The following is a 25,387-nucleotide window of genomic DNA, read 5'->3' as shown; positions in this document are numbered from 1 at the left end:
TCAAAGCACCAGGAGAAATTATCTGATATTCAGGAGATTATATATGGCTCTTGATTAGCACTGCCAGTACTCTTGTTCTGTATCCTTGACTAGAAAGACCAAATAAGCGTAGCTTTACAGGATATGTACATAAGCTTATGGATTTTTTTTATATATAGATTCAGGTTTAAGCCTTCCATAAATCTGATATTATTCTCCTTCTTAAAAAAAATTAATATATATACATATAGCTGACAATGATACAGTAATTCAACGTGGCAAAAGACAGCCGCCTTTTCTTTGGCAGAAAGGAATTCATCTGGAATGCTAATCAACAAGGAGGAGAGTGTTTTCTGAAATGCAAGACCTACAAATCTCCTTGATATGGCCATTCTTTTTCATTATTTCTCTGTTACATGGTCTCAGACCAGATGAGGAGAGATCAACAGACAACCTGGGGCAGCCAGGGAAACAGACAACAATCCTGTTTTCAGCTGAGGATCAAAACAAGCTTTGAGAAAACTAACTCTGGGTTTTATTTTCTTACAGAAGAAATGCATTTGTTTCCCAGTGTGCTTGAGCAGTAGGAGATCCATGAGCGACCAAAATAATTTCTATCTCAAGCACAAGAGTCATAATTTATTTTAGTCACAGAGCACAAGCAGCTGTCTTCACAAAGCAGCCTCTTCCCACCCTTCCACAGACAGACTACTCGCTGCATTTTAAGGACAGACAGACTAAAACACATGGAGGATCATATCTAATTAGTACTTGTTGAAGTGCATGTAGCATTCCCTGAGCATGACATGGAATTGCAACAATCTAAGCCTCTAGTTCAGCTGTCTGTTAAACTTAAAAGTATTTAAGTTATGGTCTCCCTCCCTTTTTTCCCCTTCTCCTATGTTGATTCTGTAATATAAGACAAATGCCAAAGAAATCCACTGTTTAGCTGCAGAGATTAACAACAACAGTCAAGGGCAGAGGAGGTGGGTAAGAGAATCAGAAATCGCTCAAAGGCCCTGGCTCACCAAGAACGAAGCACACACAAAATCAAGCAAAAAGGTCGGTAAATAGGAGTCATCATCGCAACATTCTTAATCCAGACCCAAGCAGGCTCCACTGGAGTTGAAAGCTGTCAATCACAGAGTGCTTGAAACTGATGAGGCTGCCTCCTTTTATCAGTTACACGCCAGCACATTCAATCCTCTTCTCCAAACCTGGAGAAAACATCTCTCTTCTTCCTGCTCTGGGCAAATCAGCCTTTTCGCACAGAAACAACAGCCTGCAGAAGAGTGAGCCACGATGACGATTACGTTCTCGTCAGTACCGTGAAGAGCCATGTTTAACTCTACTAACAACCTCCTTTCAAGTAAAAAGGCCAATTTCAAACAACAACAGCCACAAAAGTCACAATTTTCAGTGGCACGAACACCACACTCTCACAGAGAAGCTGACTGCCATCAGATTTATGAGATGCTATATTTCCACATGTGCCCTGTAAAAATCTAACCAAAGTTTGCAGTAGGAAGAAACAGGAATAGGAGCTGAGACCTTTGTTGACAAAGCAAATCGCACCATCTCTTTTCAGTTATGGGACCATGTTTCACCTTATACTCACAGATGAAAAAAGGAGGAGGCAAAGAAGAAAGAAGAATTACAGTTTACAGCTCGTATCACAGGGGTTTGTATAATCCATGTTTCAGCATGGTTTTTCTTTCAATCCTGCTTCCCACACACACACAAAAAATTAAATAAAGCACCTACACGTATGAAGTCAAGTGAGTTTAACTGGAAGCCAGGAGAAGAGACATCACATGGGGGGTGTGACAGTTCTTCATTTTGCATTGCTTTTGTAGCAGATAAATGATTATTTCAGAGGAGTAGCTGCCATAGTACTCATGGAAGCAAACAATCTGGTTTCAAAGAATTGAAACCATGAGGACAGCTGCAAACAGTTCTCACAAAGACTTCCAGCCATAAAACCACTGATACATCTCCCATACCTTCTTCCTCAAGGCATCCTGTTGTAAGTTAAGAACCAATACTAACATCTGCCTTTCATAAAATAAAACAGAGGTTAGAAAGCAGCACACGTTGGAGATGTGTCCCACAGTTTCAACTTCAAGAAAACACTCTAGCATTCTTACTGTTACTCTATATGAGGAGGCTTTCCATTTTAATCTCCATTATATCTCCCTCACACACAAAACCCAGACCAGACAATAGCAGGCTGCAATGAACATAAGGGGCGACAATGGCCATGGCTGTATTTTACTGTCCTTAACACAGTATTATTTATTTACCTGTTATATCAGACTAACTGAACAGCCAGTGAAGACACTTCCCTACCAGTATGGTGGAAACAAGAGGTCACAAGAACGTAGTACGAGTTTTCTTTTGGAGAGAAGTTAAAAATCCTTACGTTCATAAATAGACAGCTCGCTCCACCTTCTGTCTGTGGGTTGGCCATTTAAAATTCCTCCCCTTTTTAACAGAGACATATATTCAAGCCTTGCTTCAGACAGGTCACATTGAGCAGTGCGTATGGGCAAGCCGCAGCCAGCCTTCGTCTCCAGTGGACAAAAACAACCAGTACAAGACGTGGCATGAAAAAGCCTCCAGGAAGTCTGATGGCTCAAGTAACATGGACTGTGTGCAGGATGTTTACCTGCCACTTGCGTGTGTTATATTGAGTCCTAACCATTTGTCTGGGTATTCTGCCGTCAGAAACTTCAGATCTACTCAAAATGTTAAAACAAAAGTCTCCAGAAGACCGAAGAATAAAGAAAATAAATCTAGGCAACTGCCTGCATTCTCTGAAATAAGAGATGTAAAACAAAGTGGTTTTTTCCCTCATAAAAATTTTGGGTCACAAGACTACATTGTTTTCTGTGCAAAAAAGTATTCTTTTCAGAAGTCTTGGAAGTCAATATAGATTAATAGATTATAGATATATAATCTATATAGATTAATATTAGAAACAATATATAGCATTTGAAAGCATGATTTGATACTAATAGATGTCAAGAGCAAATTACATTGAGTAAGAAAGTCTTCCAAAACAGCTCTAAGTTAATGAAAAGGCTAATCAAAGGAAATACACATCTTTTAATTTTCAAACCTTGAACACTCATTGCAGAAATATCTTCAGCAAAATATTCCTGCCTTGGTTGTAGTGCAAACAAGTAATAAGGGTAGTGTAACACAAGGGCCTAAAAAGTCACACAAAGATATACACACACGAAATTAGTGGCTTTTGTTCTGAGATTATTTTCTATGATATTAAATTCTTGCCAGCTTCATTATTTATATACTTCCGATGTAAGCAGATTGCAGTAATAAAGACATCAAAAACAAAGGCAAGTTGCAGGCTAGTGCTCTATCTATCTCTCAGAGTGAGGGACCTATGAGAATCATATTCAATAACATAAATTGCATTACAGTGTAAACAAAATTTAACCCCAGGTGAAATGAATAAAGCAGAAAATGGCTGTATTAAATGAAGATGACAGGGCAGAAATGTTTTATATAAAAGATATAGCTCTAGAATATATTCATAGCCAGCGGCGTTAGGACAGTTCCACACCAGCAGACAATTTCTCATTTCTAAACCTCTTTGCTAAAACAAATAATTACATCTACTCATTGATTTTAGAGAAAAGACTCTCCTTTTAAATATTAATAAGCTGGGGTTTATACAGAATTCTAAATTACAGTAAGTAGCCCAATATATGAGTTGTTTGGGTTTTTTTAAATCCAAAATATTTTCACAGTATTATTCACTTGATAATTCTCACATGTTTACAACACACGTTTACAGTCTGAAGCCAAATTTGCCATACATCATGTTAGAAATCCTCACGTCTAAATGCTGTAACACTCTCAGTATCACTGCTCAGAGCAAATGAACAATGAAATCAAAAGCTTGATCTATGAAGCACCACAAGGTCAGAATTATCTATGCTACATTATCTACCCACACGACCACTTAAATCCATTTAACCAAAGAGGAAAAAGTAGAAAAACAAAAAAAAAGAACCAAAAAAAACCCAACCCCACAATTCAAGAGCATCTTAAATCTTTTCACCACTCAGTTACTATTCTTCAAGCATTGCAGACACCCTCCTCAGCTCCAAAGAAAAGGAATTCCCAGTTCTTGCTAATGTTAGCCTACCCAACATGCATATTTAGCCACTCATACAATCATCTAAAGGGATCTTATATTCTCATTATCCTCATCTGGGTAAAACAATAAATCATGGAGAGAAGGTTAAATAGATAACTAGAGACTGTTTTGCACCATATCAGCATGTTGTTTTCTTGTGGAGCTGACTTGACAGCAATGGAGGTGCTATTAGAGAAACAACATTTTGGGAAAACAACACAGGTCTTGGAAAAATCATGACACCGATGTTGCAACTAATGGTGCTGCCTCTGACACCAATGCATACAGAATGGCCAGATGAAAAATACCATGAGTTCTCTTTTCCTCACTTACTTTTACTTGATGGTGCAGCCCTTATGTCCTTTGTCAGCCATCCCCTCCCACCTAAGCCATTCTAAATGTATATACGTGCACAAAGCTATACCACAGATAAAACCCAGAACTAGAAAAATCTGATTTTTATTCCACTTCTTCACTACTATATAAGCATCCCTCCCCATGAAGGCTAGCCAGACTCACCTGCCTAATTCTACAGATCTAGGATATGTTGTCTCAGCACAGCTATAGATTATTAGAAAACACAAGAAAAATATATCAGAAGTGGTTAACTGTGCAGTGTTTTGCTTGTATTGATCTCCATAGAGCAAACGTACACAAAAATCACAAATTGTGGTTTAGAATTAGTAATGTGTAACTTAGACACAGAAATCCTTGTTTTCTGAAAACACGCAATGACCTACACCCCACAGTACACGTATATCATCCTACGTTCGTCTTGAAAGCATATTTTAGCAGTATTTGTATTTACACTGAATTTAGATTAGATTATCTCACTTTCAAATTAATTTCTGGAAGTAACAGAATGCTCACAACAACACCGGGTTTTTTTGAGAGGGAAGTAGAAGAAAAATAAATGAGAATTCATGAAAACTGTGATTATCTGCCAACATCTACGAGCAATTTTTGCACTCCTTTCTCAGGAGTTCTTAAAAGACACGTCACTTCAGTCAAATACAAGCTGTATTATACATACATTCCGTGCCCACAAAATATATAGGTGCAACTAAAGGGGTTGCTTGTGATTTTCTTTCTGAAAGTAGGAGGAACCATGTACAGCCAAGTCAGCCCTTAATAGCAGAGTAATCAAGCCATCTTTCCAGTACAAACTTGCCTTTTAAGGAGATTTTACCTTGGTTTTTAAAAACCCAGAGAAAAAGAAAATGTTCTGTCTGGCTGTCTTAAAATAGCTGCGTCCTTGAAGATGACCTCACCAAATTCTCAGGATCTTTACTTGTGGAAGGGAACCCAAGACTTGTGATGACTTTATACCAGGTCTTTGTTCATCCCTTCCCTTGCAATGTGCGTGGCTGATGTCTTAGGAGAACAGCTACAGGGAATTTCATAAAATAGCTGATTATTAAGATCAATAAACAACTATGATGCGCACCCTTTTTATATGACAAATTCATCAACAGTTTTTTCCAAAGAGGAAATTATCTCTAAGTTCCATAAATTGCCACGGTCCCTCATATTAGTGCTATTTTATACGGTACAACAGAAGAGATGCTGTTTTAAATTAACAACGTGACAATTAAGTTACATTGTTATGGCTGACCTGCTCAAAATTCAAAGCTACTGCTCAAGTCTGCTTGAAATATGTAACTTGTCAATATATTTTTTCTTGTTTATAGTCCCCAAATGGGATTATAAACAGACTATATAGTCATATCGGATGCAATGCACTTGATAAAGCATGGTCTACACTAACTCCTCTATCAGCTTTCAGGAATGTCAGGGTTTTTTTTTTTTCCCCTTCTTCTATCCTCCTTCTATGCTGTAAAAATAAACACTCCAAACATATTTAAAGATGGTATGCTTTTCTATATCATCGAGAAAAAAGACGCTCTGTGTTAAGTAAGCTTCTGCTGCCTTACTTGTGGCACCATTCCCAAACAGTACAAATATTCACGTAATGTGCCAATATATATGATATACACGAGACAGAAAGACTGGCATTAGACCCTCCATTCTTAGGTTTTGCTTCAGCGCTTACATTCCTCAATAAGCATAACTTATTTTCTGTGCGCACATGATCTGTTATGTCAGAACGCCAACATTACAGGGCATTCCTGCTCTCTTTGCACCTCCACCTTAAACACTTTACAACACTGTACACTAATACAAGTGTTTTTCTTGTAAAGACCCAGCCAAAATCTTCGGAGCCACGAAATAAAGTCTTCAGTGCCTCCTAGTTCCAGGTGGTGCTTAATCATTCACTAGAACAATTTGAACTTGGAGGATCAAACAATAGCTTCATCTTGAGTTCAGAAGTTTAGAATCATCTGCTGACCTGGGAAGGAGCCACGTATAACTCTTAAGTGTTATATAAATTTAAAAAAACAACAACAACAAAAAAAGACAAACCACAACGTTACAATATATCCCAACAGTTATAAATCTTGATGTTTACAATGTCAGGTAGATGACTCCGATATTATGAATAAAATGTTACTTTCAAAATGTTGTTATGAATACATATTACCACTTTATATTCCTTCTATTAATTATGCTTTTTGGATTAATTTATCCTTGGCTAGCATTTTCAGCCACCTGCTCTTACACTGAGCTGTACTTTACATCATTACTAGACAACTGAAATCAATATGACTACTCATAGTGTAAGACAACTCAGTGGGGTAAAGACTGACAGAGCCTTTTATGACTCTGTCAGATAAATTAGGTTTCTGTAAAATCCCTCTTCCCCAAATTTAATAGGTCAAGATTCTCAGCCTGTTTCAGTACAACTGACAGTATAAATCAAAAGGTTATGGAAACCAGAAAGCCTGTAAAGCTTTATATCTTCACAAAGTATTTTGAGTTTTACATTATGGTTCAGATATGCTCAGCCCTTCAGCTTAGGTATCCCGTTTGATTTGTACTCAAAAGCAATATATTCTAATAGGGAAAAGAAAAAAAAATAAGGACTTAGTTCCTGGTTTGGTTGGACCCTTTTCTTCATGTCTCAAAAATACTATCCCTCCTTCAGTGGAAAAGTGAAATCTGTTGTTGCGCACAGAGGCAGTTTATGAAATTTGTCATTTTTAGCTTTGATTAACACAACATTCTTCCCTTAATTTTGTCTTAATTTTATTTCTCAATTTGGCTTAGAAAAACTGCCTATGCCCTTTAAGACTGGTGCTTAATATACAGTAACGTAAAGAAGAGAGAAACATGAAGTCTAGAAATGTGAATATAGTATATATAAGTTTCTTCAGCTAGACTGAATTTAGCATTCATGAAAAATATCACATTAAATGCAATAAAGTGAGGTGTCTTCCACTTTTCCACAAGAGTCAATACAGTAACAATGTCATAAAGCATTACATTTCCCCATTTTGGATGTTCCTCCTCCTGGAAGAATTTCCTCCCAAGGAGCTATTGCAATTTATTTTTACGGTGAATGAGTTCACTGTTTAAACTATTCAGCAAATTGACTAATAAGTGACCAATTTCATTTTGCAGATTGCAGCAAGAAGATTTACTAATGCATTTAACACACCAGGTCATTTATTTAACACCCAAGTAAGGAAACTGTTACTAGTACTAGGGCAACCTGCAACTTTAACAGAAAGATAGGTGTTTCGGTAGCGGCTGGACAAGGGAGTAGTGGACTACCTCCTTCTTGTGTAATTTTGTATTTAATTCTTTTTACATTTGTAAGCTATATATCATGGAGGGATCTGAAAAAAATCCCCCATAGTCACATCAGTCAGACAGACATTAGATATCAGGAAATTCTGGTCAGTATTGATCAGATTCTGTATCCTCAGTGACCTACCACCATCCATCTACAGATGCAACTTTCTTTCATCTTATTCAGTAATGAATACACCTAATAAAGCCTGCTGAGAAAAGATGGGGGCAGCGGAGGTAGAGAAAAAAAAATAATAAATCAAAGCTCTCTTCAAAAAGAAACATACGACTCCATCATCTCAAAAGGGAGGCCTTAGGAATAGCTAGGCATTATCACACTGTATCTGAATCCCTGGCCTATCAATGATTAATGGGACCGCTGAGGGAGTTCTTATTGCTATCGGCACACGCATCTCACAACTGCATCAGCTGTGAACTCTATAAAAAGTTGGAGGAGAAGCAAGGTTTCAGACGAGAAAATGGAAGAAAATTTCTGAGGTATGAGTCAAATCTCTACTTTCTCCACGCAGTTAAAGGAAAGAATTCAAAAATTGTGAGTCGGACGTTCCAAACCAATTAAAGGTGGGGCACGGAAAGACAGGCTTTAGCAGGCAATGAAATTCCCATCCCATAAAGCTGTTTCCATTAACTGTAGGATTTACAATCTGCCTGAGCTGTAACAGACACAAAACAAAAATCCGTTGGGGTATGCCGAGGGGTTTTTTTTCCCCTGTTTTGAATTAATTTTTGACAGATTGATAGGCTTTCCAGAGCTAGGGTTGTCACAAGACGTGGACAGGACAGCTGTTGTAGAGAGGGACAGAGTGAGTGTTTGGCAGAAAAAAAGACACTGTCCTGTCACTCTTCTAAGCTTACTTTCTGCAGGGGTTGACACAGCTCATGGGACATTCTTTACTCAGTCTATGGTAAAAAGAAAAAAACCAAAAAAACAAAAAAAAAACCCAGAGAAACCATTCAGCCTCCTTCTGGGAAACGTCATCACAAAGAATTGCCAAAGAGAATTTTTTCCTTACGTAAACCATTACCAATAGCTAAACACCTCTCCCATACTGTAGCACCACCTGTGCTCCAAAGTATCAAATAGGAACCTAGGGGATCCTCATAAAACATCTCTTCATAGGAATTCAGTCTTCACAACTGGTCATGTAAGCAAGTAAAATACATGCGCTGGCCATACCTTCTGACTGATCAACAGCAGACCAGTTTCAATATTTTGGTAACATTCAAGAGAAGAACCAACCTTCTCCTCACGGCTACAACGCTATTTCACTCTGAGCCTGAAAACTTCCTTTGCTTTTCGAGGTCAGTGGTTCAGCTGCAAAAGGAAGGACAGACCTGTCCTGGCTACTTGTTGAAATACTATCTTGGAAATGAGAACAATCAATTTATTCTCTCTCAAACTGAGGAGTACCTACAGCCCAAGCTGGCAATAAACCAGTAGTCTATTATAAAGGAGCTGTGTGGCTGCAGCACACACAAGGGTGATGCGTGGGCTCCTAAGCAGAGTTGGAGTGCCCCTCGGCTTTTCTCAGCTCAAAGAGCCCCGCTGCCTACCAGCTTACAAGAAGAAGATGCGGTAGGTGTGCAAGAACTTCTAAGTGGCCCTAGTGAACTCTGCCATCCAGATCGGAGATACCACTACTTCCAAGACAGTGCAATGAGAAGGACAGCGGATGAGTTGAGCTCCCCCTCACGTACCTACATACCTGTACTCCACCTAAGAGTCATTCACATTTTAAGCCATGTAATTGCCATGAAAAGCTGTAAGGATCTGTAACCTAGCACAGAAATGCAGCCATCTATGAAGTTAAGGCATGGGTGCCACTCCACGCTAGCCAGACAGCTATTTCAAAGGAGTAATTTCTCTGACGGACATTGCTAAAGAAGGCAGATGTAATTACCTGAGCTGAAATAGGATACAGGTTCAACTGGATCTTTAATGATGAGAAGTGTTTAGGGCTTTCATTTCATGTCTCATTCAAAAGATAAATGAGTACCATTCCAAAGATTAGATTGCCAGGATACAGAGAATGTCTTTTCAAAAAAAATCAAATAAGAAAGGGGATTTCACTCTTTCACATAAAAACTCCACCATTTGTGTTTGTCTCTGAAATGACTGATCTACTTAGTAGATATTACATGTTGAAAGAAATAATTCAGATGTTATACAGCTTAAGTAGTAGAAAACTCCAGCTATTGAACCGCCTGAGTTGCTAAATCAGAGGTTCTTTTTCTAAAAGCAAAAAAAATGATTGATGTCTTTAGGAAGAACTCTATTTCTGCAAATGTGAAGGACTGAGCAGATTTTTATCACTACCTTATAAAAAGTTTGAAAATAACTTTAACATGTAGCTCCTTGAGGTTGAATATGACTGTTATTTCAAAGCTACTTCAATCACAAGGGAACTAGCAAAGAAAACATTCAACCGGAACAATCCAAGTTACTTTTATGCTTCATATGTACCTTACATTAAGCACAGTTATATTTAACATCTTGCATACTCTTTCTCTGTGGCTTACAGGCATGAACAAAAGCCTAACAAAAGCAAAAGGAATCTGCACAGTCAGTTCGTGAGCTCTGAATCTGCAATAGGCTTTAATGCCACACTTTCTCGGAGATAGATTCATAGGCCTTTTTCACACCCAACAGATACTACTGTATTAATTTTTTGGTATTTCACCAGGCAAGATATGCTAAATTATCCATAAAAGAGTCCACTGTGAAGAGGAGTTTCCAGGTACATCAGGTACTTTCTGCAGCAGAACAGACACATCACTGTTAAACAGACTACAGACAATAAAAATGTTTCACCCGGTACAGAAAAACTTTTGGAAGGGGACAAGAAAGTTTGTAAGGTTCCATATCAGCAAAACTTCCAATTTCTTTTCTTCTCTGTACGTACATGAGTACAATCCTAAAGAAGACAGACTTGTTGAGTCCACACACTGATTTTAATTCAGCAGATTTTGCAAAGAGCCACCTCCTCCTGTTGTAGGCTTTTCTTCACTGTAGTGTTGTATAACAACAACCCAATTCTGCAGTCTTCGTGGAGCAGACCATTGAAAACCATGGCTGTAACTCTTACAAAAACAGATACTCAACTGAAATTCAACACAATTGTAGACGTTACAGGGGCTACCTCAGTTAATAGAGAAAGGTTGGCACTCCCTTCAACAAGGGTTTAACTCGCACTTGCACCCTGACTCCTAAAGCAAAATAATTGGATTAGTTCTCCTCATTGTACCTAAGCTGCAATCTACATAAGTCACGTAAGAGAACAAGTGATTTATGCCATTTTATTTGCTTTCCAAGGATTATATGAACGGGGACACAATCTCTTCCTCTGAATGTCAGCCCAATGAAAGCACACAGAGGCTATTGCTTTTGCGGTGATGAATTCCTATCAACATGGAAAAAGATCTTGCTGGTTACACCTACTTTTTTTTCCTGTTGCATCACTTCCATCAGCTTAAAGTGTTCTTCTCATTCCATAATTTTTCAGGGGAAAAAAATCTTAAATTAAAAAAGACAAAAATGCAGAAAAACTGACTTTTTCTAAGAATTAAATACACAATAACTCTAAAACATCAGCATGTTGGTTTGCTCCATTTCTTTCACTTGTCACATTAGTTCTCAAAAGAAATTGTTTTCTGATGCTGGTTCTGATGACTGAGGCACATTTTCTCTCACTACACCTTGATTAACTTCAATGACATCGCTCATGAAATATGTTAGTATTCACTGTATTAAACTTCAGCAGAAACGGGGCTCTTTATTATAAAATTCTCAGAGTTGTACAAATTTTCTAAAGAGACTGAATTCTCTACCCAGTTTGAATAGGATCTTGTTCCTAGATTAGCTAGTTAGGTTTGTACCATAGATCAATGAGTTAATGATGACATGTTTATCATTGGTAACTGCAACTAACACAGCTTGTTCCACATAAAAACCCCATTCTAAGCGCTCTTTTATTTCACTAGAGCCCTTTGTTTTTCATTTCACCTAATTCAGTTGCACCAGATCCTAAGGCTTCCACTCAGGTGAAATTCCTACTGAAACCAAGAGGATTTCTGTCTTAAAAAATGTAAGTACTTCTCTACGCCTGCTCTGCAGATCTCGAGTTTTATTTCTAGGTTATCAGAAAATTTAAATATTCATGGTCAATTCTCCAGTCCCGAGCAGGCTATTAGTAAGGAGAAGTAAGGTGGCAAAAAGCTTATTAAACTCAGTAATGTCTCCTAAATACTGCCTGTAGTTGGACAGACTGAGGTAGTTTTTATTTAATATTTAATTAGTCCACTACCTATTCTGGTATTTCTCCTTCAAATTATTCCAGTTTTCACTGATGTAGGCATCTGCCTGGAAGAACCAAAAAAGGGGGTCAGAATGTCCTGACAAACTAGGTTATAAATTTAGCATTACTGCACTGCACTCAAAGCAGACTTGTTGGGTTTTTTTAATTAATCATAGTAAAATGAGACATGGTTTGTAGTTAACTCATCATGAAGTAGGTATTTTAAAGCAACTGTCTTTTCTGCACAGCACATATCACAAGAAATGCTTCATATATGAAAAATTCTTAGTGGCAAAATGGAAATTTCATTAATATATGAATACATCTATTTGCTCAAATATCAATATTTGCTCACATTTTTGAGCGCTTTGTAGTTCTCCGTTTTCTTTCGTATTTTCGATGGTGATTCTGCCACTTGACGCAGATTTAAATCCCGCTGCCTGTGTCCTCAGAATCCAAGAGGAAACTGGAGCAGATAGGACTGCACAGAAGGTGTAGGAGATGTTCCTGGCGATAAACTGGATGAACGCTAAGTCAGGGACTGAGTACTTCAAGAAAGGGCCAAAGGAAAACGGCCTCCAGCAGGGAACAAATTCCAACGCCTCAGTTTGAGCAAGGCTTATGCACAAAATTTGGCTACGTAGGCTGCAGGCTGTCGGAAATTCAGAGGAAACACGGGGCTTTCATATTTAGAGCTTAGGAGCTTGCTGCTGCTTTGTTTACCTGTCTCTTTCTAAACATGATGTTCTTCCTGTAGTACATAATTAGAACCTATGGATGAATAAACACCTAACGCTCTGTGTTTAGCAGCAGCTGAAACAAATAAAGAAAACAGGAACAAACCTCCCTTCCCTTCCCACAGCAATTTCCAGGTGCTAAGTAGAGGGCAAAGAGAGGCCCTAAGATTTTTTTACCTGTTTAGCTAGAATAGCCTATATTCCTTTCAGCGTGCCGTTCTCCCACCTAGGAAAGACAGGCACCTCCTTTTTGCATGTGAATACTGCCTTCACCCCCTGCACTGTGCTCTGCATCTTCCAAGCACATGATGAAAACAAACCATATGAGCATCCCTGTATTTGCACAGTTACATTCAACCTGAGGAAAAGCACCGTATTCTTTCGACACGCATGTCTACCACCGAAAGACAAGTTCTCCTTCACAAAGGTATGCCGCTGTGCGACAGTGCCCAAGTAGCGTAAGGCGCAATTCCAGGAGCGTTGTCTTAGCCAAGAAGGTCCCTAAGGAGCTGTGCGTGCAGTCAGCCCAGCGCCAGGGAAACACAAGGACTATCACTTCACTTCCCCCTTCGCTTTGCTCTGGAAGTTACTCCAAGCCAGACGACGGCTGGCTGGCTCCACTGGTTGCCACATGCAGCTGGTGACATGGGAATGGGGACACATGGGGTCTCACAGAACATGTCTAGTGGAAGGACTTGTCTTGCAGAGACACTCCAACTGGTATAGCTCATGTAAGCATTCACCTGAACGGTGCTTCTTAAACTTCACAGAGTTCAACCCAACTGTGGCAGAGGATGTTTCTCATGTAGAACTTGATTGAATCACTAAATTCTGATGCACTAAATTCTGATGCACTAAATAGCCATGTTGCTTTCAAATGGTTCTATGAAAGCTATGTTTATTAGTCTTCACCACATCAAAAAGTCAACATTTAATGTAAATTCAGTCAGTTCACCCCATACTGCTACAAGGACCACTCATCTCTAATTTCAAGACAATTGCTAACAGAGATTGTTTTAGGACATTAAACACAGGTTGCCATCCAACACTTTGGCAGGGTACCTGAATCTAAAGGAGATGGCATAATTTTGTTTGGAGTTTCTCCTTCTGTTAATTGCTTCTTTATCACGGGAGGTCTAGGCGAGTCATCAATCTCCTCCTAAATTTTCCCACTCTTTTCCTTCCCTTCCAAAGCATTTGCTGTCATTTTCTCTCTAGATTTTTCACTGTCTGCTTTTCAGAAAGAAGGACACAGTGAAGGAGTCAAATCTATTGCTCCATTACAAAAGGAAGATGCACAGCCTCTGACTTCATGAAGTCACATCCATTCATTTCTTTAAATATCACATGTATTTTCGTTTCACTACTAAGGTACGAAGGAATAATAAAACATAGCAGCTATTTTTGTAAGCTCCATAATAAATTCTATAGCAGGTCTTCACAAGGTATTAATCCAAGACCATCCAGAAGAGGAGCTAGGACACAAAGAAAGATGGCATGCAAAGACTGTTAAGAAAACAGGTATTTTTCTTAATGTTTAAGTTAAGGCAAGAGAATAAAGTTTTTAGAATCTAGGTTTGGATCTTATGTGCATTATGAAGTTTGATCAACAGAAATTACCTCTTGATTACATTGTTTTGCATGAATCTAAATGCAAATTAAGTGTCAAAACAGCACTCTCCAGTAACACCTGACATATCCAGCTGGCATATAGACATTGGTCAGGGTGAATAAAGTGGAATTTGAGTGGAGGAATTCAAATTGAAGGAACCTAGAATAGCAAGCATAATCCCAGGCAGGATAAGCAATATAATACTACCCAATTTCTACGTGCAAGCTTTGGGGACCAAAGGGAAGGGAAAAAAAAAAAAAAAAACCCACACAAACCAATTTTCTGTGACTTAAAAAAAACCCAAACAACTATGTCCCTCATGAAGTCAAAAGACTATGAAAGAGATATTTTATGACTACAAGTCATACAAATAATAAAACATTAAAATATTAGAACCATTTGTTAGCTGGCATGTCAAGATATCATCTCAGCTAACATAGAAGATTAATATAGCAGATACTCCTTTCATTACAAACAAACAAAAACATATAGATTCAGACACCTGAATATAACAAATAAACTATACAGCAACATAAAAATATCCCTTGCAAAAAAAAAAAACAAACCACCAAAAAAAAAAACCCCAACAAAAAACCCACACACACAACCAACAAAACCCAAACCCAGAGTCTGCTTACTTTTTTTCCTGGCTTTTAAAACTAAACTTTTACAGCATATGAGACAGCGTAAGCACTACAAAAACAAGTCCAGTCTTCCCATGCTATGGTCACCTGGGGGGGATAAATGGTGTTCTTGGTCTGGGAGTTTTCACTTTTCTTTGCCTTAGCAGCGTGGGGCAGTACAACTTTTTTCTTCCACTGAGAGTTATTTGTTGATTTGTAAACAGATGTCCCCTTGATCCTCAGAGACGGTCTTAATCAGATTTTTCTAGTAGATATTCTTTGATCTATGCCCTGATATCTTTACAAATGACAGCTTTGTTCCTTCTATCACATTAAGATATCACCCCTTGCCATTTTGCAATAAGCAACACTGGGGCAAATGCTGTAAACAGCTTGGCAGCAAATGGAGCAGGGTAACCTCAGCCCCCTGGAGCATCTGCCTTCTCTGGATCTGTCACACCCTCAGGACTGTTGTATCAGCCACAACCACTGTTTTCTGCAATAAGCTAAGCATCGTTCACTTCATCCCTCCTATCTTGCACAACACTAGCTTTGCCTCACCTTGAAATGAGAGGCTTTAGAAAGAATCTCATGCAAAGCCTTGTGCCCACAGCTGCACAGCTGGTTTGTTTCCCCAAATAAACCTTTCTTCGTATTTTACAAAACATCTTAGAGAAAGGTAGGGAGTTTTGACATTTAGCTTACCGTACACACTGAAAAATCTCTTTCTCTGCTTTGCTTTGGTTTTTGTTTGCTTACTTTTTTTAAACCGGGTTCCTCAACAGAAATGTCTTTGATAGCTACACACCTAAAGATTGATCCAGCTCAGGAATCAAAGAACTAGCACATGGAAATACAATTCTCACATTTTTTTTTTTATCTTCAGGGTCCAAAGGAATACAGACCGTAGGGAGTTTTACCCAAAGGACCGCAGAAGACAATATATTCCAGAAGAAGCAATTCAAGAGACGAGTACACAAAGTATGCACCTTCTCAGACAGCAACTCCAGATACTGCCAGCTATTATAAAACAAATCAGCAAAAGGCCTCATCATTTTCATGACGTATACATGACATAACCAACTTCAAGTATAGGCATACTTGAAGGCATTCATATAGGCTGTGCACACCTGTGAAATCTATGACTGAACGGAAGAATACATATGTAAAACTAATGCAATACCGCAAGTTTTTATTTTTATGGGGTTTTTTTTCCACTCACCATATAATTATTGGGATTCAAAGAACATTTCTCAGCCATGGTACGTACTGAAAAATGACCTCTCACCCCAATATCAGACAATCTTTTGTACACATAGCCCAAAGCAACACAAAAAAAATAACCCTGGTAACGATCACATCCTGATTCTTCACTGTCAGGTCTTACCCTTGCGTCTGACTGTTTACAATCCGCAGGTAATTCTTTGACAGCATTCTATCACTCTGTGAGAAAACTGTTCTCCAGTGCTTTACAAAGACTCTAAATACACATGTAGCTACCACAAAAATATTTACAACTCTGAGCTCCAGCCTACGCAACCTCCTTCTAATCTACCAGAATCATATTCCCCATTCATCACGTACCAGCTTGGACAGCAGCTTTCATAGGACAGGGAAGCAAAGATGTGGTGCAACTGTTTTGAATCCCTTTTGGAGGCGATGCCCCACCACTGCCAAAAGCCCTCCTGCAGCTTTTGGAGAAACAGTGCACTTTCCTTGACTCACCCCTAGCTGGGAACCCACTGCTTCCAACCCTCCTGCTGTTTCCTGCTCATTGTCCAAAGTTATGATTTGTACAGACAGATATGGTGACTAACTCCCTTAGCTGAAATTTCTGCCACCTCTGGTCACCATCCCAGAGCTGTACAGAAGTTGGCACGTATTTCTTAGGCTCACACGCAGGACTCTACTGCATGCAGGTAGGTACTCAAGGAATGCCTGCAATTTCTAGGCACTCAATCATCTCTTTACTCCTGCCTTTGGTATCGTAGATCGTCCTGCCTATCGCATCCTCACCACTTCACCAGTGGCAGTAGAGACTAACATTCCACAAACACAGAGTAACGGTGAACCCTGCCTATAAAACCAATGTTAACACTCCGCCGGCCTGTGGCTCGTCCAGAGAGAGAAAAGCAGCTTAAGGAATGATGGGATTTTTTTTTTGTTTTAAATGTTGCAAATATATGAAATGAAGAAAACATCACGGGATGGAAAATTAGGGCATTTGAGTCCATGCTGCCAACAACTTGCACGGAGTACTCTGTTTGCATTCCTCTCAGCCCACCAAAATGTGTCTCAAGCCTTTAATAGGGATCCCTGCCAAGGATGCACCTGGGCTTAAGCCAACGGTGTTACATACAGTTAAGGATGCATATCTCCAGCTCAGCCATCAGGCACGTACATGCTGGAACCATACAGTAACATCAGCAAAATTTTAACACAAAAACTTTCTAGCACAGGTATCGCAACTGTGTTAAATATGATCACAAATGGTAACGATTACAGAGATCATTGATTTCAGCCCTGGCCAGCTAAACACAAAGCAAACAAACAAAAAATTGATTAGAAGATAAAATCAGATCCTAAATAGAAAATGACAAAAAAAGCTGTAAGAAGCATCAAGAACATACTTAAAGAAACAGCATTATAAAGAATGGATGGAAAGAGGAATTACTTGACAGTATCTCTGGATATCAATTTGCAGTTCACCTTCAAAAAGAAAAGGCAGCCCCACAACTCTTATAATGATGCCTCATTTCAGGCAAAGCGACTGGCAAGAGGTGGTACTTCTTAGCAGCATGTTGAATTATGTATTTGTACATAAGCCTTAAACGTGTATTTTAATTCCACCTGAGTAAATTACCAACATAAATCCTATCCTTCTCAAATATCTCTGAATTTTTAATTAACCTAATACCATCGTTTCAACCAGGCAGTCAGAAACGATGAGTAACATATGATTCATATTGAGAAGTAAACACACCTGCTTTTCGACAATAATTCTAATTACTGGTTCATTTTTCCCTTTACACGATGTTGAAGCCAATTTGGGTCATACTGTTTTTAGGCAGTGACAAGTCCTTTCAGCTCACAAATAATGTATAAGGAATTGCTGTGTTGTCGGTTTGAAGGACATTTTTAAATGCACCGTGGTGAATAGAATACATTACCCAAACATATCATTTTACTTCTGATATGCATCAGTTCACCATGAGCTTCCATCAGACGAGGTTTTACCAGGAATATTTAAGCTTTGATTTCAAGTGATGTCCCACCATTTCACCATCTTCGGTCTATGTCATAATGGTTGAGGAAGTGCTACCATACGTTAAATATAATTAAGTGCTTATTTCTAACATTACAGACAACAGGGGGGGAAAAACCAACCAAACAAACATGGTTTTCAAATAGTTTAGATGTCCTCTAAAAATACTGCAGCAAACCACAGTGAGACTACGAGGGAAGTCTTTACTGAACTGCCTCCTCTTCCTGACAGCGCTACATCTTTGAGGAGTAAGCAGGTAAGCAAAGGGAAGCCTGTTTCAAAGGTGGTTCATCACCTTTCTACTCCGAACATTTAGTTTTTCCAGGACATGCACCTTCAGATGGCTGAAGCTGTTCTCACATAGATGTGATATGAACTTAGCCACTGAAACGTGCATATGATGTAAAGTCTATCTGCTGAAGTTTTCAAACCCTCTAACACAACTGAAATGCGACAACTTCTCATATGCAAAGTCCTATTCATTCTCAAATCAGTTTGCACATCAGATTTCTCAAAGTTACCATCATTAGCTTGACTTGTAGCATACTGCTAAATCCTACACATCTTCAAAGCAAAAAATAAACTTCCTTCTACTTCAGGCTGTATAGATTTTATACACAGAAGCTAGCTCCTTCTGGCATCTACCTCTAAATTTCTTGATATAATGAGAGAACCATGCCTGCCACGTTTCCTTTACCTGGTGTGCTAACTCATATTTTAGACTAAAACAGTACAGAAGACATGAAAAACAGGGGAGTCAACAATGGCCACATCATCCATTTATCAATTTTAAACCATCCCTTCAACAGTTTAAAGCCTCTGTGTTCTAGTTATGGAAGTCCCTTTACAGCTATAAGAAAAAAAGGTAGTTCTAAGATTCACAGGTGAAAGAAACACAGGCAGTCGAGCTGAAAGCTGGCCTAAAGCCACTGGCTCCCCGGGGTAGGCAGGGCACCTTTGGGCAATGCAGGTACTGGTTTTGCAGTGCCATATTTTCACATACACAGCAACCATTTCCGGTATCATGCATCCCTCTGAACGTACTCTTCCCTCTGAATAATAGATGTTTTAGAAAGGAATGAGCAAACTATACATGGAAGAGGATAACTAGCAGGATTAGAGGCTGGGGAGCTATGGCAGGTGGGGCTCTAGGACAGGTACTTCTTGTATTACTTCCCCATGTGTATGGCCAGTACTTACTGCTGAATGTCAGGAGGCTTGGAAGCTTAGTTCTATTTAAGACAAAGAACCCAAAGACTACAGGCAAAAAAAAATGCAGTACTCAAATTAATTCAAGATGGTATGAAAATATTAACATCCTGGTTAATTCCCAAACAATTAGAAACAATGCTGACAACTAGAAACGATGGGATTTTAGTATGCAGTGATTTGACTACATCCATAAAAAGCTTCAGCAGTTTTCAGAAGCTACTCAAAGCAGATTTGTTGACAACCGGGTTTAAACTACTTTGTATTACAGTGGAAAAGCCATGTATTAAACAGACACCACTACACAGGAATTATTGAACAATCTCTGGTAAACAAGTGGTTCCAGTGATTTAACTTAACAGTTATTTCTTGGGTTTCTTTTTTTTTTGTTGTTCTTCCTTAAAAAAACCTCATCAATTATAATGTCATCCATACTAGCATCTGCGTTAACAATCCACTTTACTTCCACCAGTAAAGGCAAGTGCAAAAAGTTTATTAACAAGCACGCAACACTAAAAACCTCTATCATTGGGTTATTTAAGTGAAAGACAACCTCAATAAATACAGACCAAAATAAAATCCCACATCTGCTGTGTAAAGAATCTAATAAGTCCTCCATGGAATTCTGTAAGATCCCTTCCTTCTCATTTAAGGTAGACAAGGAACCAGATCTTTGTGAAACGAACAGAAAGGTAGGCCTTTGAGGCTGTCGGAAGCAAATCTTGAAACGGAAAAAATCTGGGAAAAGGCAGAATCAAATCATCACTAGTGAGATATATTTTAATAGGCTGCGATTCTATGAAAATTGGTGGAGTAAATATTTTTCATTTGCCGTCCTCTCTGATTAACTGAAAGTGTCCACTGGAAGCAAAAGCAGATACATCCCTGATTGTCTAAAACTTTCCATGTTTAATTTCAGACTAGCTTTCACTTAGGAAAAGACAGCTATGGAACAGTCGTATCCTCAATGACGAGAAAATATCAAGCAGAACGATTAAATGGAAGGTAATTATTTCTTAATTCAGCATATAATATTTCTCATTACCAAAGAAGGAGGTGTATTTCAGTAAAGCTTTACCTTTCTCACAATGACTTCCTGTGAATCCAGAAGGGCAGACACATTTGTTAGGGGCTACACAAGTTCCACCATATCTGCACCCCTCTTCACAGAATGCTGAAAAAGAAAAGGAATATGTGGGTACTACTTAATTCTTTAAAAATTTATTATACATTATCAGGATACTAAGAAGAACATCTAAATTCTAAGCAATTAACAGAATTCAATATATTAACATTCAGTCCACCTGCAAACCCAAAGAGAAGTAACGCACTCAAATGACATGAGGAAAAATCTCAGATTACACCGTAGGCAAACCACCTCGCCAATAAAAGATTAATAACCATCTGGAAGAAGAAGAGAGGGAAAAGTACAACGTACAATTTTAACGGGGCTGATCTTCTTTGAATTATACCCAATGTAAGTATTACAATTACAATGCTCTGGTGATCCACAGAAAACAGGCTGGTCAGAGTGGTGTTAACTACTATATTTCTCACTTCTATCAATTACACTTCACCAAAATGTCTGTAACCACATAATATTTTTCTATTTTTTATTTTTAAGTGTAAAATACATTTTGCGGAATCAAGACATGAAACAGGGTGAGGCTCATGACTGAAAACAGAGGAGAAAGGATCAACCACAAGATAATGACTCTTACTAAGGTGTGATTCTTGGCAGAGCAATACACAAGTACTTTAGAAGCGCATTTGTCCAACAACTAGGATTTGAAACAAACGATGGATCTCGCATCTTTTCTTGCCAGCACTGCGTGGTGGTCCTCCCACTTATAGCAGGTTTAGTAGGAAGTCCACTGACTGTGCAAGAAGTATGCGTGCAGTTTAACATTATTCTTTTTTCTTTCTGTTCGTTGTCTGTGTACAAGGAGGGGAACCGAGGTAAGAAGAGGAAAGGAAACAGCGGGCATCAGGACGTGATCTTTTTGCACTGTTAACTCAAGTAAGACCTTTGCTAAGACTAAGAGCAGGCCCTACCCACAACACACTCCCCACCCTCTCCTCGATATTTATTGAGCTTCACAAGATACTCAGTGGGTTTGACTGCACTTATGAGGGAAGTTACAATTAATATTTAAACAGCAGCTCTCTGCATCTAAGCTAATAACAGAATTGCAAAGTGTTTTCTGCAAGCTAAAATCACAGATGGAGTGTTAGCAAAGAGATGTTACAAATGCCGTGAAAAGGCTTAAAGTGCTAGATAACAGAAGAAATGTTTAAGATTTATTTTCCAGTGCACTAAAAAGAAAAATAAAGTGAATAAAGTACTAAGCATTAAAAAGAATCTTTTGCAATTGTTAATCACTTAGAGGCAAAAAAAGCACATCATCATATCTCTTGACTGAATTGATAGACGGATCCGCCTTACTCTAAATATATAACTCGCAGCATGCTGTAACTGTTTTATGGAGGACAACACAGGGAGAAGAATGCTAAGTCGTTTAGAGAAGATGGCAGTAGAACATCATAAAAACTCCTGTGACTGGTGCAAGGCAGTGGCGTGGAGAAAGCATGGCTCTTGCCCAGTACACTTCCGGCTCATCAATGCACACACTCCATATGGGAATCTTCTGAAATATATTTATTTCGAAACCAGTCAATTTCTACTGTATGGGAAAAAGAGAAAGATGATGCAAGAGTAGCATTCTGTGATCTTTTGCATATAAATATTTGTAGAAAACTTTAACTGTGCAGAAAGCTGAAAGTACCAATATGAAATACAGCTGGAAAACACATGAAAAACACAGTGAGACTCAAAAGATGCCCTCCGTAGCTCTTGAAAGAACGTTTGCTCATTTCTAGTCTCGGCATTCTCGGAGAAGGTGCAAGTTAAATTCTTCATCTACTTTTTTCAGGTTTGAAATTGAGAGTAAGCAGAGACTTTTGTGAAGTAGTAATACATTTCTGCGAGACATCAAAAGAACTAGAATTTGTGGCAGAGCAGACATAAAGGGCAAAAAAAAAGAAAATACTGGCAAAAAAGCAAACAGTTCATCCACAATATGTGCCACGTTGCACTGGGAAAGAACTACACGGGGCTCTTAAAACAAAAGAAGTCATAAAGGGCATAAAAAAAGAAAATGTTTATTGTCTCTAACCATCACGCGTGTCCACCGAAAGCTGTTAGAGCTGATGGGGATAGGTAGGTAAGAAGGCTTCAGTTAGAGCTCTCACTTTCTTTGCCACCATAACCGATACTACCAACTTACTAATGTGAAATGTGCGCTTCTTGCAATAAATCCTATTCCTAGGTCTGCTCAGTAAGGTAGTGTTTTCTTCTGTTCTTTTTTAAGATTATTAACAGAGAAAGGCTTACGAGACACGTAAAAGATTTCCCATTAGTGCAAAAACTGCGTTATGTCAGTGCAGCAGCCAGGTCTTGACACCTACAGGCACAGCCAAGCGTGCTATTCGCATCTGGGAGAGCAAGACTGGGACGCCTGCCACAGGTCAAAACTCTCTCTCTTTCTTTCTATTCCTTCCTACGTATCCCTATCAAGACACACCTCCTGTATGCATATCCAGATGTGCTAGCACTTAACTGTCGAGCATTTTGAAATTCCCCTATCCTTTAGGTGTCACATCTTAGCAACTTAAAAACACCAACATCTCTACAGGGACACCCTGAGGAATTGCTGTACTACAGGTTCCTGTAAGAGGGGACTCTGTACTGCCCAGCACAAGAGGAGTCACCCAGGCACTAGCTTGTTACATGGATGTCGGAGGGAGGATGGAGTTGGGGAAGAAGCTGGGCGATGGCTGCAGAAGGAAAGAATTCAACTCTCCTTTTCAATTTTTGCAGAAGCTGAAAAACCCTCTGCGATACAGACTAACTGTGCCTGTCTCTGTTGCTCAGGCTTTAGTGGATTTGGGGGAGGTGGTTCATTCTTATATTTTTCTGCCAGAAAAGAAAACCCCAAGGAAGAGTGCCAGAATTATCCTGCTGTTCCCCAGATGGTTCTTCCACAAACCCTCTAATTTCTGCATTGTAGGCTTGCAGGAAGTGGGAACATCAAAACCACAAATCTCAGAATGTAGTTACAAAATCAAAATGTTTGTCTAAAGGCTACTTTCCTTAACTGCTAGATAAAGAGCTCACAGTATTATATGCAGTACTGAGAGCACTACTCTGAATTTTAAGAATGCTCAATACCTCTAATAATAGGAATTCAGTTTCAATTGCTAGCAATTTTACCAAACTTCACTTATTTGAACTATTTTCTCTAATAGTTCTGCCTCTGGCTCAAGCCTTTTAGAACATTTTATCGCAAGTCATTCATTTCCAACAATGAGATTTTTCCTTTACACCCTTAGCAGAAGAGATTAATTAAAGAAATCTTTACACCACTTTTGCACCTATGCCTTATGGACAAGAGGACCCAACAGGGAGCAGCTCAGATTTACTGAATAGTAAATCAGCTGGAGTGCCCATGCTCTCATGAAACTAAATGCTTTGGTGCTTATGCTTTGTTATATGTCTTACACGCTGTGGGATCTAGACTTCCATTGTGGTTTAGACCCTTCAAAATCAAAACTCCATTGGGGGGGGGGGGCGGGGCGGGGATGGGGACCCACCAGTACCACAGAACTAGCAGCTATACACCTTGATTGCAGACTCCCTCCTACTCAAAGAAAGTTAACAGAAGAAAGATAAATCATGGCTGGATCGCATTTTGCCAACGTATTCCCATAAATAGATCCTGTCTCTGAAATTACTTGCAGGCTGGCAACCTTGTTAAAAAGCAGAATGGTTACTGAATTTGCAATAAAGATTTTATCAGGAAAATTAAGTGAAGATGCCATTAGGGTAAAGTCTACGATGGTAAACCTCCATCGTTAAGAGTCTTATTCAGTATTCCGTATGTAAAAGAAGCAGAATCTATTGATTTCAGAAGGCTTCTGCCGAAGCAAACAGATCTCTCTACTGCTAACAGTAATTTCTTCCTCCGAAATAAAAGCCTTTATCATGTAAAGGCCTTTCTTAAATAATTTCTCTGCAGAGGAGGAGTTTTATTTTTGATACATGTCCTTCCTGAAGATGGATCTGTAGAGAACGGAAACAGCCAAAATTATAAATCCGCTGGATATGTCACTTTTGAGACAATGTTGGAGAGACAGGGGAGTCTCACTGTAGAGTTCCACAAAGAGCAGCATGAAAGTACCCACAAACTTGGTATCGTGCTCCTGGACATGCACAAGCTGCATACCCACTGCCTACATATTTAAGGGGTACAGTTTCTCTTCCCCTGTCCAGTTAAATAGAACTATCTCCTCTCCCAATGAGGCCATTTTGGACCTCCCCAGGAAGGAAAAGAAGAAGTTAGCAGAACTAGAGCCTCTTTGAGTGCAAGGTGTGGAATCTGCCTGACAGTTTTGTAAATTCCTTTTGTTCTTCCACAGATCTAGGTTGTAAAGCACAAGAGAGCCAGTGTGAGAGAGGCATGGCAACAGTAGCTTCAAATATTTTGTACTGTCTGCTACTGAAAAACGTAGTCTCTGCTTACAAGACTCAGGGAAAGCTGGACGGTTTGGGATCCCACCTCCTTTCCTACAGAGCGGAAGGAACTGCCTTGATTATTCTATTTTTTTGCATGGTAGCACAGTACAATACTTCACTGTGCTACTATAGGAAAGCAGGTACTGCAGCGTGGAACTCATGTTGAGCAAATACCTCTTAGTTCCAAGTCTAGTACAGTAATTATTACAAAAG

General features: G+C 39.0%; 1 protein-coding gene across 1 annotated transcript in view; it reads right to left on the bottom strand.

Annotated features, from left to right (window-relative positions):
• NELL1 (neural EGFL like 1) overlaps nt 1–25,387 on the bottom strand; it is a 299,127-nt gene that overhangs the window by 46,186 nt on the left and 227,554 nt on the right. The window contains exon 15 of the mRNA XM_059825833.1: nt 20,678–20,773. Within this exon, the coding sequence (XP_059681816.1) occupies nt 20,678–20,773 (96 nt within the window). The remainder of the gene's footprint in view (nt 1–20,677; nt 20,774–25,387) is intronic.

This window comes from Gavia stellata, chromosome 17 (assembly GCF_030936135.1).
Source record: "Gavia stellata isolate bGavSte3 chromosome 17, bGavSte3.hap2, whole genome shotgun sequence".
NCBI lineage: Eukaryota > Metazoa > Chordata > Aves > Gaviiformes > Gaviidae > Gavia > Gavia stellata.
Note: the sequence above shows the minus strand (reverse complement) of the source record. Positions and strands in the feature narration are given on the sequence as shown.